Here is a 17,091-nt window from a genome sequence, read left to right as displayed (position 1 = left end):
CCTAGAAAAGCTGCTTGGGTTTAGTTTTACACACCCTGGGGTGGTCTTTAGAACGCGGCATGTTTATTTTTCTCCCACAAAATGGATCTTTTTTTTTTCCCCCGGATTTCTGTATGACTTGATTCACTCCTGGTTAGTATTTGAAAGTGGACGCTCTTCTAAAGGGATTTATGCATAGGTTCACTATTTTTGTAGTTACGGTTTATATGATAAGCTTTTTTATATATTTAAAATCAATATGTAATCCTGTGGAGGAGCTTATCCCCTAAAAACCCCATTTGTAAATCTATTTTAGCTTTGTTACACAGCCCAGCCACAGTATTCCACAGATTGATTAGGTTCAGCAGTAGAATCCTATCAAATGGCCTGCTCTGATGATGTTGCAAACTCTTTCAGGATTGCTAGTTGACTGGAACTAAAGATAAGACTCGATTGCAATCCCCTGTGCACTCTTAACAAAAACTGTGTTAATTTCCATTAAAGTACAGCCTGAGTTTTACAGAAATTCTGAGGGTTTAATAACAGACATTTAAACCTAAAAAAAGATTAAGGAACTGCAACTTTTTTGCATTCCGATGTGACCAGAAATATTGCGATACATGACTCAGTAACTGAGCTCTTGTTATTGTGAGTATTATTATTAGAATTCTCATTTTCCACATCACTTAGGCATCACATTCATATTTATTTTTGTATTCTGTAGTCAGGTACAGGTTGTAATAAATACAGGTCGCAGGTTTTTCTTTGCTTTTAATTGCTAAGTTCATTGCGCACATATGCAACGATTGGTAAAGTAACAGAAAAGCAATGTTCATGCATTTTTTGTAAGCAGTGTGTGTGGAAGTTTAATTTAGCAATCTTTATCCTATTTCCCAGTGGTTGTAGTGGTAAACAACAATTTGGTTTCTTCTCTTTGAGTCAAACTGCTAATTTTATTAACAGAAATGTATCTTGGAGGCATAATCCAAACATTCTTAAAGTCTTTATTAGTCATCAGTATTTCTTTATTTATTAATCTGTTAGCTCCATCAACTTCTACCTCTGTTTTCCATCCTGGCTGGCTGGCTTGTTGGGACAGCAGGGCACAGTGTGACGAGAGACGCCCTCTGGAATCCAGCCAATTATTGTTCTCTCTGATGTTGACCTGGCCTTTGTTAGGCAGGTAACCTTGTGTTCAAAAAGTGAGCCTTTCTTTCAGAAAAGCATTCTGTATTGTAGGTCCACAATCACCTCAAGAAAAATACCGCTTTAAATTACTTTCAGTGTTCCGTTTTACAAATAACATGGCTTTTGTCGCACAAATCTTTTTTTTTATTTCCAGCAGTTAACTTTTCCAAAACAAAAGTCATTTGAGATCTGTGAATTTAGAACATAAAACCAAATCTGCATCTTAGGCCGGTCTGTATTTCTCTCTGTCGGACCAAAAATCTCTTGAAACGAGATCACATATCCTTGTCTGGTAGTTCCATGAGTTTTTTTTTCTTCTTTTTCAATTAAAACATCTAACTACTAACAAATACTGCAAAATGGCAAATATATATATATACCTGCATAAATCTCTTAAACACGGGAGACAATCTGTGTGTTATTACAAAGCTTCCATCGTATGGAGATGTATCACAGTGTAAATTTGTAAATATAAACCAGAACTCCCTGAAGAACCACTTGCTTTCATAAAGCTGCTGAGCAGTTTGCGCTCTTGAATAAATTTTGCATTGGAGGGGGGTCAGGGGGATTTGAACCAGCGCATTCTTGTGTGGCTTGTGAAGATTCACATGGTAACCGATGGTGTGCATTGTTAGGTTTATCTGAATAAGCACTGGCCATGTGAGTTTTAGCGTGATTGCCCAGGGCAATGGAGAAAGGGAGAGAAGAGAGTAATCCAAAAGGACTGCACACACTCTTTGGTCTGTTTTCTTCTTTTTTTTAGGAGGGGGTGTACTGGGGGGGAGGCGGTTGCTTCAGTCAGTGGCTGTAGGTTTTTTAAGCTGGTGTCTGATTTCCCTCCTGGTCCTCATTTGTTCTGCTATGTCTCTCATCATCTACTGCGCCTTCTTTTTTATTGTTTACCTTCCTAATGAGGTGGGCGGGACAGCCTGCTTTCTGATTGACAGCCACATGCTCCCACTGTCTGCCTGGCAAGGGGAGGCACTGTGGCTTTTGGCTCTGAGGTGTGTAGGGAAAAAAAATATCTACCCCTTTTTGCAGATATGTGGCATTCTTGAAAAGTTTTTGTTGGCTCTGCCCTTCCTTTCCCCTGGCTCTGTCCTTTTCACTCAAGTGGGGATTTCAGTGGGCAACAGAACTGGGGTTAGCATAAAGACAAATAGTGAGGATTTAGGTCCCTGCTTGTCTTTCAGTAGGTTTTGTTCAGCAACCATAAATAGCAAGCATGGCTTTAAAGAAACAGTCAACATCTATGTGACAAACTGCACAGAGCTGAGGGGCTTCTGTCTAGCTAGAAACGAGGCAGCCTCCCTTAGTGTTCTGTAGCACTTTGACAGAGCAGGGTTAAAGCATCATTTTCAGGCTGTGAGATGATAGCATCACTTTTTTGGATGCATGACTCATCAAACCATACTGCAAAAATGTGATAGAAAGTCTTCAATATGTAAACCCAAAATAAAGGGATATTATTAATGATATGATTCCATGCCTAACATGATTTGACAATACTGAAACTGTAATTTTGATCTGTGACATCAAAGCACTAGAGGTTAAATTGGAATAGAGCAGATCTTTCAGGGCAGGCATATGGTCCCCAGCGTGAAATCTGCCCAACTGTTGCAATTCGACAGCATGAGAAAAAAATACTGTATTTATTTTTACATGCTATTCATGCTTTAACTTGTTTTTTGAAATTCCTTTAAGATCAAGATTCACATAAATTATAGCACTGGAATACATGTCAGTGGAGCAGAAAATAAAAAATTTGAAACTACCTTACTGCCGGAAAGCTGATGGTATTATGGAATACTTTCATACTACAGACATGAAAGTGGGTTGTGTCGATCTGCATCCAGAACCTGCAGACAGGGGTAGCTGATATTTTGCTCCTGCAGACACACACACGCTCATTAATCACGGCTGTGCCAGCAGAAGGTGTTAAGGTGTGGAATGGGTCAGGGCGCGCAGAGCTATCGTGCTCAAGAGCAAAGATTCCAATTTGGGACATCACGCATACTGATGAGCTTCTAAGTAGGCCCTGTCTCATTAAACCTGGTCTTGAATGCCATTAATTTAAAAAAAAATCCCAAATAATTCTCTCTTCCTCTGCCTTTCTCAGACTGGCAGAAGACAGAAGCCCAGAAAAGACGAGAGCAGCTTCTTCTGGATGAACTCGTTATTCTGGTTAATAAACGAGATGCTCTGGTCAGGGACTTGGATGCCCAGGAAAAACAGTAAGTCCCAAAAGGCGCACATGATGAGAACATGCTCTATTTCTAATAGTATGGATTATGCAGTGAGAGGAGTAGGAAAGGATGATGCTGCATTGTACTGTAACTCTATAGTGTTCACCACTATAGAAGGATACTATAAGGAAGTACAGTAAACCTTAGGATCAATAAGCTTTTAAGAAGATTTTTAACAAAATTAGGTCTGTAGTCATACTGTGTGCTATGCCTAGCACTTTATAACTATTTCAAACTTTCCTTTATCATATTGTACAATTCTAAAGACCATAGTTAGCTACCACAAAATATTGTGTATTAAACATATTGTTTCTTCTGCAGGGCTGAAGAGGAGGACGAACATTTGGAAAGAACTCTGGAACAAAACAAAGGCAAAATGGCTAAGAAAGAAGAAAAATGTGTCATTCAGTGATTCCCATCAAATGAAAAAAAAAACTGTATCTTTGTAATACCAACTCTTTTAGAACTTTACTCAGTTATATAAACCTACAGTCCCATAATCATATTGGTCCCCAAACTGTGTAATATTTTGTTCATAGTTTAATATGGTCCCTTCACTGCTTTATATGGTTTTCAACAGAAATCCAGCTGTTTTTATTAAATCAGAAGGTACCTGTACTTAAACTTTCATGCGCAAAAAGGTAGAAGATGTGGCTTCACGCTCTCAAAACACTTTGAAATGGATATGATGTGATTAAATGGTTAATCAAGAATATTTCAACTGTATTTTGTTTATTATTTTTAATAAGAGCTCCTGCAAAAAGCACAGTGTTGTTGATCCAAATGTGTAGTTATGGGGAAGGGTAAAATGAATCGTTGGAAAATAAATCGAATTGTTACATTATTAATAGGTAACCAAGATATTAAAAAAACTGTCAACAGTGGAAGAAAAAGGAAATTTCAATGAGAAAAACTTTGTATTGACTTTAAATATTTTATGATGGCCCTGAAGTCTTTTAATTACTGTATAAGTTGCTTCAATGTTTTTTTTTATTTAAGAAATCTTAAGGAGAAGGAAAGAATAATATTTAAAAATAAGGACATTATTCATTTTTACGTTAAAGTTTAGCAGATTTTTTAGAGAAACTGGTCTGTTTAGAAGAGAGAGAGCAGTAGCTGTTGTATACTGTAATTGCTATGAGGTTAAGTTAGTTTGCAATAGTTTCCTCAGAAGACAATTTGAGACACCACCTTGTTAATCTAATTATTTATTGCAGTTTTTCCATACTTGAGCTACATGTTAGTAACTATAACATCTTGATCATGTGTTTTTGCTCAAGGACTTTTTTTTAATATTTATTGTATACTTTAAGATAAAGATTTGGCTTTGAGATGCAGATATCTTGGTTTTGCAGCTGATGGGCTGTGTTCTCGTGTAAACAGTTACCTGTTTATTTATTCCAGTGTCATATATGAGTCCACAATAAAAATCTTAAGTACTTTCATATGGTTTACGGTTGTTATTCACATGGGGTTGACCATAATAGCTAAGGATATGATCAAGCGACATGTTCTGTATTGAAATCTTGGATCCAGATATAAATAAAACTTAATTCAGTGGCGAAATTTTAAGTTTTATAGACCAGGTTATATTATTAGTAGGAAGTTAAAAACCATAAAAAAAACTTTGAGAAACGCGTGCATTAATCCGTCTTTCCAAACTGTTTAGATTTTAGCTTGCTGGAAAGTGGAGAATTCAAATAAATTCTAATTTCTTCAGTGTAATATAATTCTGGGGGTGTACATGCTTATAAAGTTTGCAGTCACGACCAATAACATTTTCGTTATTTTCATCGCTATTTTAATTTTTTTTCTTCGAAGTCGTAAAATAAAAAGTACAGTAGCGCAGACTATTTCAAATAACGTTTTTGCGTGCGATAATGAACCATTTAATCGGGTATCCGTTTAGAGTGGAGGGTTAGAAAATTGCACAATCCTTTCACCCGTCAGGGCTTAAAATCTCAAAATCACATTTAAAGATAAGCGTTTTCTGTAACCCACTAACATTTAAGAAAGTGACGGGGTGCTCATAATAAAACGCCGAGTATTTGCTGAAAATAATGAATAATAGGTTTTTTAAATGCTACATTAATTTGTTTAGCATTTGCAAATTTGTTTTCAGTAAAATACCCGAAGTTTACTTTGCCATTATTTACAACATGTCATTTTGGAATTAAATTGGACACATCAATTAAAAAGAAAAGGCAACCAGTCTACAGTGCAAATAATGTAAGATGTATAGGCTAAAACATAAGTTGAATCTGAATGATTCTTCTAACAAGGAGTTATACCGAATTCCCCCGTGTTTTAAATTCATTTATAAATGAGTGTTTGCATTTTGTTTTAATTTAGGTTAATGCAGATTATTCATTCCTGAGAGGCAGATTAGACGAAATCGTTTTGTACGGAACATCTGTTTACCTTCGGTCCCTTCTCCAGCAAGGTTTTTTATATATAAAGAGCCGCCTCTTAATGACACCAGCCACGAAATACTCATCACTGCGTCCTCATCACTGTGATTAAATAGTGAAAAATAAGTTTTGACAGCTGACGTCCTCTCTGGCCTTTCTAATACTTTCAAATTAATTTGCTGATCGGCTCTCTGCTTGGGTCCAACTGTATACCCATATTATGTCCTCTAAGGCGATTTGTTTTCGTTATGATGTTGTTATTATTGGTGACCGTGATCTGTTGAATAACCTGCAATTTATAACGTTCACAATCGAATGCACTTCCGAAAAACTTTGCTGCATTGAATGAATACCCGTCTTTGTTAATTCTTTAACTCAATACATTTATTTTTTAAGAAATATGAATTGGGAAGCACAGTATTATAAAAAAAACCTGTGTTCGGACGCGACACTTTCCAGTTCATTATTTTCCGAGGTACACTGTACTTTTCTGGCCGCTGATGCAACCGTAGCAGTGTTGTCAAGAACACTGGCGTACAAAGAACATCGACAGCATAACCATTTTAATACCATCACAAAACAATTCGGGAAAATGGTTTATATTCATGTAAAGCCTTTTGTTTTTAATGGTCCTAGAATTTCTAATAGAACAACTGTATCAACCTTATATGAGAAAAAAACTTTAAATTATTAACGACGACTTTCGGAAGACGGTTACATTATATCAATATATGTATATCGGAAATATCTGGGTTATTTCTATGATTTAAGTCATTCAAATAAGTGCTACCGCTTCAAGGGCAAACATAGCCCGTATATTTAGTATTAACATTAAGAAAAACATACTTTTTTCGTAGAATTATCATTTGTATTTTGTAGCCAATATTCACGTTACACTGAGATTAATTTTAGCTTCTCGAACTTTAAACTGTTTTCGAATGAACTTTTCAGATGCGCTCCTAATTCACAGATATATGGATTTCCATTATTCCGCTGTACAATCAGAAATCGCCATACGATCTTTTTTTTAAAGAATTGTAACATCCGGTATAATTTTTGGAATAAGATTATTTCTTGACACAGAAAATTCTATAAAATATGTTTCTCGGTGCTTACCTGCACTGGTAGCTTTTCAGCAGTAACGTTGGAGAATGAGAACCCCCCCAAAAAAAAACGATAAAACGGAAAGAAAGATGCGTCTTTTGCTACGAAGAGCACTGCAGAAAATATCTTAAGAGGTCGATGTGAGAATGGAATAATCTCCTGTGTATTGTAGATGTAAACACTTTGAAGTCTAGTTTCACCTCACAGGTGTTGATCAGTCGGATTTCATGGAGCCCCGGCCGTTGTGTCCTGTATAATTTCCCTCCTAGTTTTCAAAAAAAATGAACCCAGGGAAGACGTTACAAATCTTCTTGTGTTGGGGCTCTTACAGATTTCGTATTTTATGCATCACGGTTTTAATAAGCACCCAACAACATCCACGATCTAATACAATCCTGTCGGCTAAAGAGACAAAACTTTTTTTCCCCTTTCCCTCCGCTTCCTTAATCCCGGCCTTTATAGGCTCAGCATTAAGAAAATTCGTCTGCAATTTGGGATTAGACAAATACTCTTATTACAAAAGGTTAGTGCTACTTGATACCTTGATACTTGCACAGGGTTGATCACATCTTAAACAGAGATCACGAATAAAAACAGCAAATCTGGCGAATTGTTAAAAGAAGACTTTTTGTTGTTTTTTTTAAACTAAATTTTAATCTGCAATGTTGTCGTTTTTTTCTGCATTAATGCAAAGATCCGCTTAAACAAGAAATCATCTGGGTTTAACGTGTGGGGAAACTATGTCCATCCAAATATTGGTGTGTAATTGAAATACTGCGGGTACATACTTTGACATCAGATCCGTGCAAATGTATTTGAAAACTGTGTTTTATCAGCATGCAGATAAACTTGTGTGCATATACACACAGAGACACACGGGTATATACATATGGGCCTATATGGGTCTGTTTGTCAGTGTCTGTGTAAAAAAACACCTCACGTAAGAACTTTTTTTTTGTTTTCAAACCTTCTGTGCCTTTGTAGCGGCACCTTTGTTCTTAAAAAAAAGTGCTCATGTCGATGACTTTTTGGATCTATAGAAGAATCGTGTAGACCCTGCCTTTGATTAGTCGTCCTATATAGTCAAAAATGTAATTTCGTTCGTCTGGCGGTCACTGTCTTTGAACATTAGCTCGCTTTCAGCTCCGGCTTCAATTAGAATGAGTTGATTTTGCGAGATCAACAATAGGAGCGAGCAAAGGCTTATTAGGGTCCTCAGAACATATCCCGACCCTTTGAGAAACAGTTAAGGAAACAGTGTGCCCTCCATGATATTCTGTTACCGTATTTTATTGGCATTTCTTTAGGAAAGTGACGCTTGAAAGGTGCTTTCTTTGATACCCAGCCACTGAGCTTTCTTGCCTGATTTCATTTATTTTCTGGTGTCGGTTGGGTTTTTCTCGTCCTTTTCACTCTCCCCTCCCAACCGCTCTGTTAAAAGACAGTCCCTATTAAACTTTACGCTGACTATTCTGAAATGTAATTCTAAGTGGGGGATTAACTCATCATCAATATTCATGAGATGGTTGCTAAAATAAAAAAAATGTAATACAGATTGTTTCGGCATATTTACTAAAACAGAAATAATGCGCACTAAATTTCAAAGGACATTGGTCGACAGATCTTGGCACCAATATGTTACACCATCTCCATGTTAAATCAGCAGAAAAAAAACAATTGCTCAGGATTTTAGTTGATAGGTCGTTACAAAATAAAATAAAGTTGAAGTTATACTACTTTGTTACTTTGTTAGAATATGGACATGTGTAAGGCACAATTTCATGATCTAAAAGAAAATTTAATTTTGCAAAAACTTTGCTCCCAAACCTATAGTAATTTTAATACGTCTACGTTTATCACATTAAATACACATTAAAGTCCCGTAGCTACTGCCTAATTCTTAAAACTAGCTTAATTTTACGTTTGATGAAAGCCGCTTAGTTCTGTATTTTAGTAGGTGACACAAAGTATAAATTCTCCACTGCGAAAAAAAAATCCGTAACATCTGAAGAAATCTCATGCACCTAACCGTTTCAAAAGATCAAGTAAAATCTCCAGATTTGATCTTTCCTGCTCAAATAACACGTGTACAGGCCCCTCTTTCGCCAAATTCCGTATCTGTTAAAAATAATCCTTAAACAGAAAATACTGTAAAAGTTAATACTTCTTTTAAAGGTTAGATTTTCTCGTTCACGCACGCAAATCGACAACTTTCCGCTACAACCTGACAGAAACACTCTGTTTTGTTGTTTTTAGCGGCCCTCAGTTCAGTGGCTAACGAAATTGCAACAAAATAAACACCAATTCATTTTTAAAACATTTTCTATCCCCCTGGTCTTACTTTGCAGGTTTATGTTGTTCCCAGTATGAAGGGGAGGGGCTTCCCCCTAACTCTTTTCAGTTATTGACTCGTTGCGACGTCAATCATGGGAAGAGCGCTCACGGATTGGTGCGAGGGGGCGGTTCCGCAGGTGTCTCACACTCATAGAAGGGCAGGGCGGAGAGAAGGTGATCAATCTTCATCGGTCTACATTAGCAATCACCTTAAACACAGTGGAAGACATACATTGCGGCCAAGGTAATGCGTTTGATTTATTTGGTTTTCCAACCCGGAAACTTTCACTGATTGCAGCAGTGAAACGACGGCGAACACGTGCGGTTTGCAAGTGTTTGGTACAGAAACGTAAACGCACGACGGGGTTTTTTTTTAACCATTAAAAAGTATAGCGAATGATATAGGTAGTTTTAAATTCCTTATTTTCTTCCACCTTGCTGAATCCCAGAGTTCTTCACTTGCTGGATATTGTTCTATGTAAATACGCTTCTTGTTGACCATCGAAAAAAAAAAGAAATAAATTGAAGGTAAGTTTGCATGGTTTCGTCTAGTTCGCTTTCGCTTCAGAAATTTGCCATGTATGAACACGACTCGCATAGCTTGGTTTGTTTCTTGTTTTGTTTCGTGAAGTTTGCCATATAAGTAATTTTAATGTGCAGCATAAGCGCAATACATTTTCTGAATGTTGGGCATTAATTGTGTTAATAATAATGATGATGATATGATAATTAAATGGACCTTCTTGGTGTACAATACGTCTTTCGATAAAAGTTACACGTAGGCTATCCTACATACGGTCTGAGAAGCCTGCTGTTCTGTCTGTGCGCTCTAGAGAAGGTGTTTAGCTGCCCCAAAAACAATTTAAAGATCCCAATTAATGTGCACAGCAAAGAGTATGGGGAATTTAAAACAACTTCGATCTTGATGCGAGAATTGTTTGGACTGCTTTTTTATATAGCCTATATATTTATTCTCATGGAAATGGATAATTATAAGAGACCGATTGCCCATTAAAAATGTTGAATCTACTTAGTAGATAATTGGAGAGGCGTGTTTTGGTTTTTGTTAATTTATTTTGCTGATAAGACCCCTTCTTTAAATGGTCTCCCTGGAGGTCTAATCTAAATTGTAATTGAGTTCATTTGCACGGAGCTCTCGCCTTTTCAATCTAGTTTATCTCCGTCCTGTGGAGCTGCAAATGTAGTTTAAGAAACATCTAAATACACAGAATACGCCAGGTTTACTGCCGGTTCATTTTCACAGCACGGGACCAGATCTTATCTTGATTAGGAGGGGGAGTTCTAGTAGTTAACAAAATAATTGAATCGAAAATACGATATTGGCAGGTTTAGGTTTCGAAGAAATGCGAATACATTTTAAATGATAAAGAATGTTGGAAACAACATGTCGTTCAGATGTATAACTGTACCTTGAAGCGTTTTTCCTTTATCTGCTTCAGTTGGAATTAGTTTATAACTGGAAGCCTTTACATTCCTGTTTATTCACGTTAATTTGTTTTCAATATTACTTAATAATTATGAATAGTGGGGGTATTTGTGGAAGATGGTGGCCACATTAGAAAGTCAAATTAATTCAGTAACGTGACACTTTTTTTTTGGAAATTCTAAATTTACGATTTAAGATGTATATGTTTGGAGCTTATTTCAATATCACGTCATTTAAAAATATGAATTCGTATTATATTACAGTAACAAAACAATTCCAAAGTGGAGAGCTACAGTTCGTAAACATCTCGCAGCTGAAAAACTTTTTATTTGGCTTTATGACCTAGTTAATATTACCACAATTTCACATTTCTCCTGACAGTTTTAACAACGCTGAACTACATTTCCATCTAAAAGAAGTTTGACACCTACATACCAAAAATATTGGAGTGTTGGTTGTATTACACAGTGGTTTGTATTTGTCGAACTTCGCTGTTTGAGGTGTTTTTAATACAATAAATTATAAATAGGTTAACAGTAATATTTCTGCCATTGATTCCTTCATACAGCAATTGTATTTTTTCGTACTTAAAAAAATGGGGTCGCTTCATCAAAATTGACATTCTGTTGAGTGCATAAACGCGTACCTCACCCCGTGTTTTGAATTCTTAAAAGTACTTTCCTCATTTTTGTGACCAAATTGATTGAAGTAAAATTTCAATCACTTCACGACATTTTTACGTTACCGACTGCCAGTCACGAAAATGCTGTGGGCACGGCTTTAACACCAGGGCTTGTAACCTTTCTAGAGAGTTTAAATGCACCGTGTTGAATTCTAGCAGAGAGATAGTAACTTGAATGAAGACTTTAATTGATTTTTTTATGATTATTTTTCAGTGCTTTCAATTGATCGCCCTATTGACCCGGAGTTTAATATAAGAGAATATAGAATAATTGGCAAGATTTGGAGGAACCTGATAAAGCCTTTAGCATGATGTCATACCTCAAACAGCCCCCGTACGGTATGAACGGGCTGGGGCTGAGCGGAACAGCTATGGAGTTACTACATCCTTCAGTGGGATATCCAGGTAAAGAGAAGAAAAAAATCTAAATGCATGGTCTGCGCTCCAGCTTCAGGCTTATTTGTTCTGTACTCGAAATATTTTTTCCCTAAATTAAAAAGAGAAGAAAACTTTTAGGCCCAGAGCTATGATTTAATGTTAATGTTTTAGTCTCTGATTTGTTACCGTGTCTAAAAGCCTGATTTATTTTTTTTCTTTAGGAAGTGCAGACTAACATGAGGTAGCCATGATTTTGTATAAAAACCTGCCTTACCTTTTCTTTACTATCATAAACTTTGTAGACTGTGACACCTGCATGAGGCCGGCATCAGATTCGGGTTAATTATTAACGAAGGCCTGCCTCATGAAAAATTAATCTGACGCTTCGAAATGTTTCCTGTTGTTTATTTTTACACAGAATGAAAAATGGTACTGTATTTTAACATTTGTAGCCTTCTCGAAATGGCGTTGTAATGTCTGTCCGCAGGTACATTCAAAACAGCGCTAAAAGACTTTTACACGTCGAGTTCTTGTCCAGAATTGTAAAGAAACCATTTTAACCCATGGCTAACGAATATTAAATGATCTGTGGAGGGGTAATATGAGGTTTTCGATTTTTACCCTTTACAATACACCAGTATTAAAACGGCAGACTGTGAGTCTCATAGCATGTTAAATGTGCAATAAAAAAGAAAGCACGGTTTTCTGAAATATTTAATATTGCCTTCCAGCGACCCCGAGAAAACAGCGTCGGGAGCGGACTACTTTCACGCGCTCACAGCTGGACATTCTGGAAGCGCTCTTTGCGAAAACTCGTTATCCGGATATTTTCATGAGGGAGGAGGTGGCGTTAAAAATCAACTTGCCCGAGTCAAGAGTACAGGTATTTTAAATGCCGCTGTTGCTGCCGTTGGACTCATCTGATTAAGAGCACCGTATTTGAATGTGTTGTATGCAACCATTTTACATCTCGTTTTGAGGGCACGGTGCAAATTTGTATTGGGGGGCTTTCTATTATTCGCTCAGTGGCCCCCTCTTGCGCTTATTATCTGTAAATTTCCGGGAAATAAGCGAAAAGAATTCTGCTAAAGTCAACGCATGAGTTATGTAAAAGGCATAGACACTGACTAAATATTTAAATATCATTTAGTCAGCACGAGTTCATGCGCTGCAGAACCGAGGGTGTGAAGCTTAATCTTGCAATGGATAACGGTTATAACCGATCAATAGTTACTTCCCCTGCGGTCTCAGAAGATGTAGATATTCATAGAATTGTATTCGTTTTGTTCATGGTGTATCAAAGCATCGAGCTGAAGTAAACATGGTGTTTTACCTTAGATCTATCGCATGACGCGACTTATACTGTGTTAGAGTTGACCGTTCCTTCGTGTGTTTTTTTTTTTTTCCATTTTCAAGTAGATCATTCTTTCCATTTCTTTTTTTTTTTGTGGCCGGACGTCTGTTTCAAATAAACATTTTCATCCCGTTCCGTTATAGACGGTCTTGAATTAATTGCAGATACGTACTTAATGGGAAATGAACAATCTGTTGATTGCAGAGGAGAGGCACAGTCTTTAGTTCTGGTAAACGTGCACATCGGGCCTTTCCGACAGATGACCGCGAAAGTTAGTACTTTAAAAGTCCTAGACTTTTCGGAGTGTCACAATCAAACCTGCTTCTCGCAGGGATAACTGAAGCCTGAAATAGAGCAGAACTGGGATAAATCATATAAAGAACAATGCAGGGTGCCTCTGCAGCTCATTGTTCTCCAAAGTGCATGAGGAAATTGTTCATGATTAGGCCAACCTCATGAATAAGGGGAACTTTATTCAAAACAGAAGCCAGGAGCACTTGTATCATATGAAATATCGCCAGCAGTGAAAATGTTAAGACCAAAATGCAAAACAATTTAGCAGACCGTACACATGGCTGTTGTTTGGGGGCCTGTCTTAAAGCTCTGCGTGTTTGCCCCTGCCAGGTGTGGTTTAAGAACCGCAGGGCCAAGTGCCGACAGCAGCAGCAGAGCGGCAGCAACACCAAGGCCAGGCCGGCGAAGAAGAAGTCGTCCCCGGCGCGGGAGAGCACGGGCTCGGAGAGCAGCGGCCAGTTCACCCCTCCGGCCGTGTCCAGCGCGGGCTCGGGCTCCTCCTCCTCGTCCTCCTCGTCCTCGTCCTCGTCCTCCTCCTCCGGCTCCAACTCCACCGGCCACGCCGGCCTCAGCAGCACTTCCGCCTCCATCAGCACCCCCGTCTCGTCCATCTGGAGCCCGGCCTCCATCTCTCCCGGCTCGGCCCCGCCCTCGGTCTCCATCCCCGACCCTCTGCCCCCCACCAGCGCCTCCTGCATGCAGCGCTCCGTCTCTGGGGCCTCGGCCGCCTCCTACCCCATGTCCTACAGCCAGGCGACGGGCTACAGCCAGGGCTACCCGGGCCCCTCGGGCTCCTACTTCAGCGGCGTCGACTGTGGCTCCTACCTGAGCCCCATGCACTCTCACCACCACGGCCACCAGCTCAGCCCCATGGCGGCGTCCTCCATGCCCGGGCACCCCCACCATCACCTGAGCCAGTCCTCGGGCCACCACCACCACCACCACCACCACCACCAGGGCTACAGTGGCGCAGGGCTGGCCTTCAACTCCTCGGACTGCCTGGATTACAAAGACCAGACCGCCTCCTCTTGGAAACTCAACTTCAACGCCACGGACTGCTTGGACTATAAAGATCAGGCATCCTGGAGGTTCCAGGTCTTGTGAATCCAAGGTGGTTTTTTTTTAATCTTTTAAGACGAATAAGTCTTGACGAACTTGAATTGTCAGAGACGTTCAAATAATTTTTTGCCCTCCCCCCCCCATCCCTTTTAAAGAAAACAGAACCAAAACTTATCTTGCTGGGCACAGCTTTGGCCTGCGTTTTTTTCCTTCCAGTTTTAATCCCCTTTTAATCAGTGAAGAATCTAAAAGTCTGTGGACCACCGAAAATGCGGGACAATTATTATTATTATTATTATTATTATTATAATTATTTTTTAAAAGCAAAGATTTGTTTAACCAAACTGCAGTGAGAAGCCCGTGCGTCAAGGCTCTCTGTTTTCTTAGGTCTTGTTCATGGAGAGTAATTTCTCACACAGGAACTTTTTAAAAAACTCTCGGTCTGGTGACCCACCCCTCCCCCCCACCCCAGTCCAGTTCAATTGTGTATAGGTTTTTCTTCGTATTCTGTTATTTTTAGGAAGAAAAAAAATAGACAGCTGCATAAAGAAGCTGAAATTTTGTAAATATGTATTTGGGTCCATTACAGTGACCACGTTTAGTTGGTGTTGCTGGATTGAAATTGTTTAAGAGCAACGACAAAACAGTCAAATGAATTGTCCCTGAATGTCCAGAAAATCGGCTGTAAATGTCCAATATCCAAGTAGGATTCCTTTTGTGGCGAACAATCATAGGTTATTGCCCAGGAAAACAAAAAAAAAATATCGATTATATTGGATTTCCATTCAAGCTGCTGTTTTTCAAATCTTAAAAAAAATTAAAACGATATCTAGTAAACCTTAGATACATTGTCTAATAGTGATGTATGTTGCCGACTCATTTTTAATAGCAGCACTTGAACATCTTTGTTAATTATGACTGATTTGTCCTTTTTTTTTATAATGAGCAAAAAAAAAAATGTGGATTAGACATACAATTTCGGTATGCCAGTGAAATGTTGAATGTATTTAAGGCAAACGCCCTTACATTCATGTCCATAAAATAAAGATCAGTTTAACAACAAAATATCCAAAGTGATTTATTGAGTTGTAAATGAATGGGGTGGTGTTCCTCGGAGCGCCCAAACCAGTCGGTGTCGTGAAGAACAATACCTCGCAAATATGTAGAAGTGTTTATCGATAAAATAACTAATATCTAGATGTTTCAAGTGAATCGATCATCTCTTCTCTAAATTGTTTTCCTTCAAGCGCTAATGCAGGTTTTATATATAAAACAGAATGTAATCGAACTACTGTCGCGTTTATTATAACATTGAAGTTTACTAAATTGAAAATTGTCGTGAACTCTCTGGACAAAAAAACTACTCGCAATAAAAGTCCGCTAGAAAATAGCGTGAGGCCAAAGAACCGATCGTTAAGTTCAACTATTTTGCTTTCTGGGGACGTATTACAAAACATTTTTATTGGAAAAAATGCTAACCTCATTACATATATATAATTGGCCAAAATATTTTTCTTTAAAATTGTAGGCTTCGGCCATACCTATGTGACAACCGTACAAAGCGAAATGGGAGTGAGCAGATTCTCACGCTCTGGCCTGACACGGAAAACGGAAAGGTTAATGCTACGGCAGAACTTTTGATTCGAATCGGATTATTTGGGGTTTCGTTTTGTGTCAGATTTCTGAATTGATTCCGTTTTCTTTATGTAGCTGCGTTTTTTTGCCACTTTTATTCGTGATTTCGGGCGCAATCAAACTTGATCAAATCAATTTAATAGCGCGTCTATATGGACGTTCATTTTGTTTTAAATATTTGGGCTGCACGTCTTTTTAAAGTATAGATTTGTGAAATTAACCCTTTGCCGATTGCATCTTAAACGCTAATACGTTTTCCTGATTTTTTTTTATCTCTATGTAATGCACGTTTTTTAAAAAATCGGAATTAATGTCAATTTTTAGGAGATGCTGGATCTAGGCTAAATGAGAAACGTCCAAGCAAAGTTTCAAACCATACAATCGAACATAAAATAAAAGGACCAGTTATCAGGCGTTTACGGTGCTTCGCCTGTATAGAACTGGTCAGATTTGTCTGAAGTAACCTAAAGGAATATTACTACTTAAAATACTGTGATTATGTGGGTGGAGATGGGTGATCGGGTCAAATGTGGGGAGAAGTATATGAAAGATGTGGCTGTCAGGCAGTATTATCTTTTTCTTTAAAGCCAGTTGTGCGTGTTCTTGGTTGTTTTTACGTACATGTTCTAACAATGAAAAAATACTTGGCTAAACATGTTTATCATGCTTTGCCCAGATCTTTGAAAACAAACTCGCTGGGGGCAATAACTATCCCAGCACAAAAGATCCCTATATTTTGTCGCTGCTGCTATTTTACGAAATCAGCCATAATGGACCTGAAGTTGGGGTGTGTTACGTCAGTATGTCTAATCGGTTGACGAGGGGAAGACTATTCCAAGTCACTTGATATTTAAAAGAAGTACCTCTCAAGATGGCAATGAGCAGGTTTTTCTGGAGAAATAATGAAATGGGATCACCATGTTTTCAAAGGCAGCTCGATTTTAAACTCCTGAATAAGTATACATTTAAATCACCCTCAC

At 38.2% G+C, this 17,091-nt stretch overlaps 2 protein-coding genes across 7 annotated transcripts in view; both read left to right on the top strand.

Annotated features, from left to right (window-relative positions):
* The window catches only part of ehbp1 (EH domain binding protein 1), a 133,016-nt gene extending 128,158 nt beyond the window's left edge, over positions 1 to 4,858 (top strand). For all 5 annotated transcript variants that reach the window (XM_069180030.1, XM_006638608.3, XM_015362910.2 and 2 more), the window contains 2 exons: positions 3,287 to 3,401; positions 3,735 to 4,858. In XM_069180030.1, coding sequence (XP_069036131.1) covers positions 3,287 to 3,401; positions 3,735 to 3,825 — 206 coding nt within the window. In that variant the 3' untranslated portion in view covers positions 3,826 to 4,858. The remainder of the gene's footprint in view (positions 1 to 3,286; positions 3,402 to 3,734) is intronic.
* A 4,558-nt stretch (positions 4,859 to 9,416) lies between these two features.
* On the top strand, positions 9,417 to 15,541 carry otx1 (orthodenticle homeobox 1). Of its 2 annotated transcripts, none has more exons than XM_015362700.2 (4): positions 9,417 to 9,506; positions 11,606 to 11,796; positions 12,501 to 12,652; positions 13,748 to 15,541. In XM_015362700.2, exons 2-4 carry the CDS (start codon positions 11,700 to 11,702, stop codon positions 14,519 to 14,521), a joined length of 1,023 nt encoding a protein of 340 aa, XP_015218186.2. In that variant the 5' UTR covers positions 9,417 to 9,506; positions 11,606 to 11,699; the 3' UTR covers positions 14,522 to 15,541. The 2 variants fall into 2 exon arrangements, with proteins under 2 accessions (XP_015218186.2, XP_006638669.2); XM_006638606.3 differs by having other exon boundaries at positions 9,452 to 9,790.
* Positions 15,542 to 17,091: the final 1,550 nt, after the last annotated feature.

Source organism: Lepisosteus oculatus, chromosome 17 (assembly GCF_040954835.1).
Source record: "Lepisosteus oculatus isolate fLepOcu1 chromosome 17, fLepOcu1.hap2, whole genome shotgun sequence".
Classification (NCBI taxonomy): domain Eukaryota; kingdom Metazoa; phylum Chordata; class Actinopteri; order Semionotiformes; family Lepisosteidae; genus Lepisosteus; species Lepisosteus oculatus.
The sequence above is the reverse complement of the archived record's forward strand: the minus strand, read 5'-3'. Positions and strand labels throughout refer to the sequence as shown.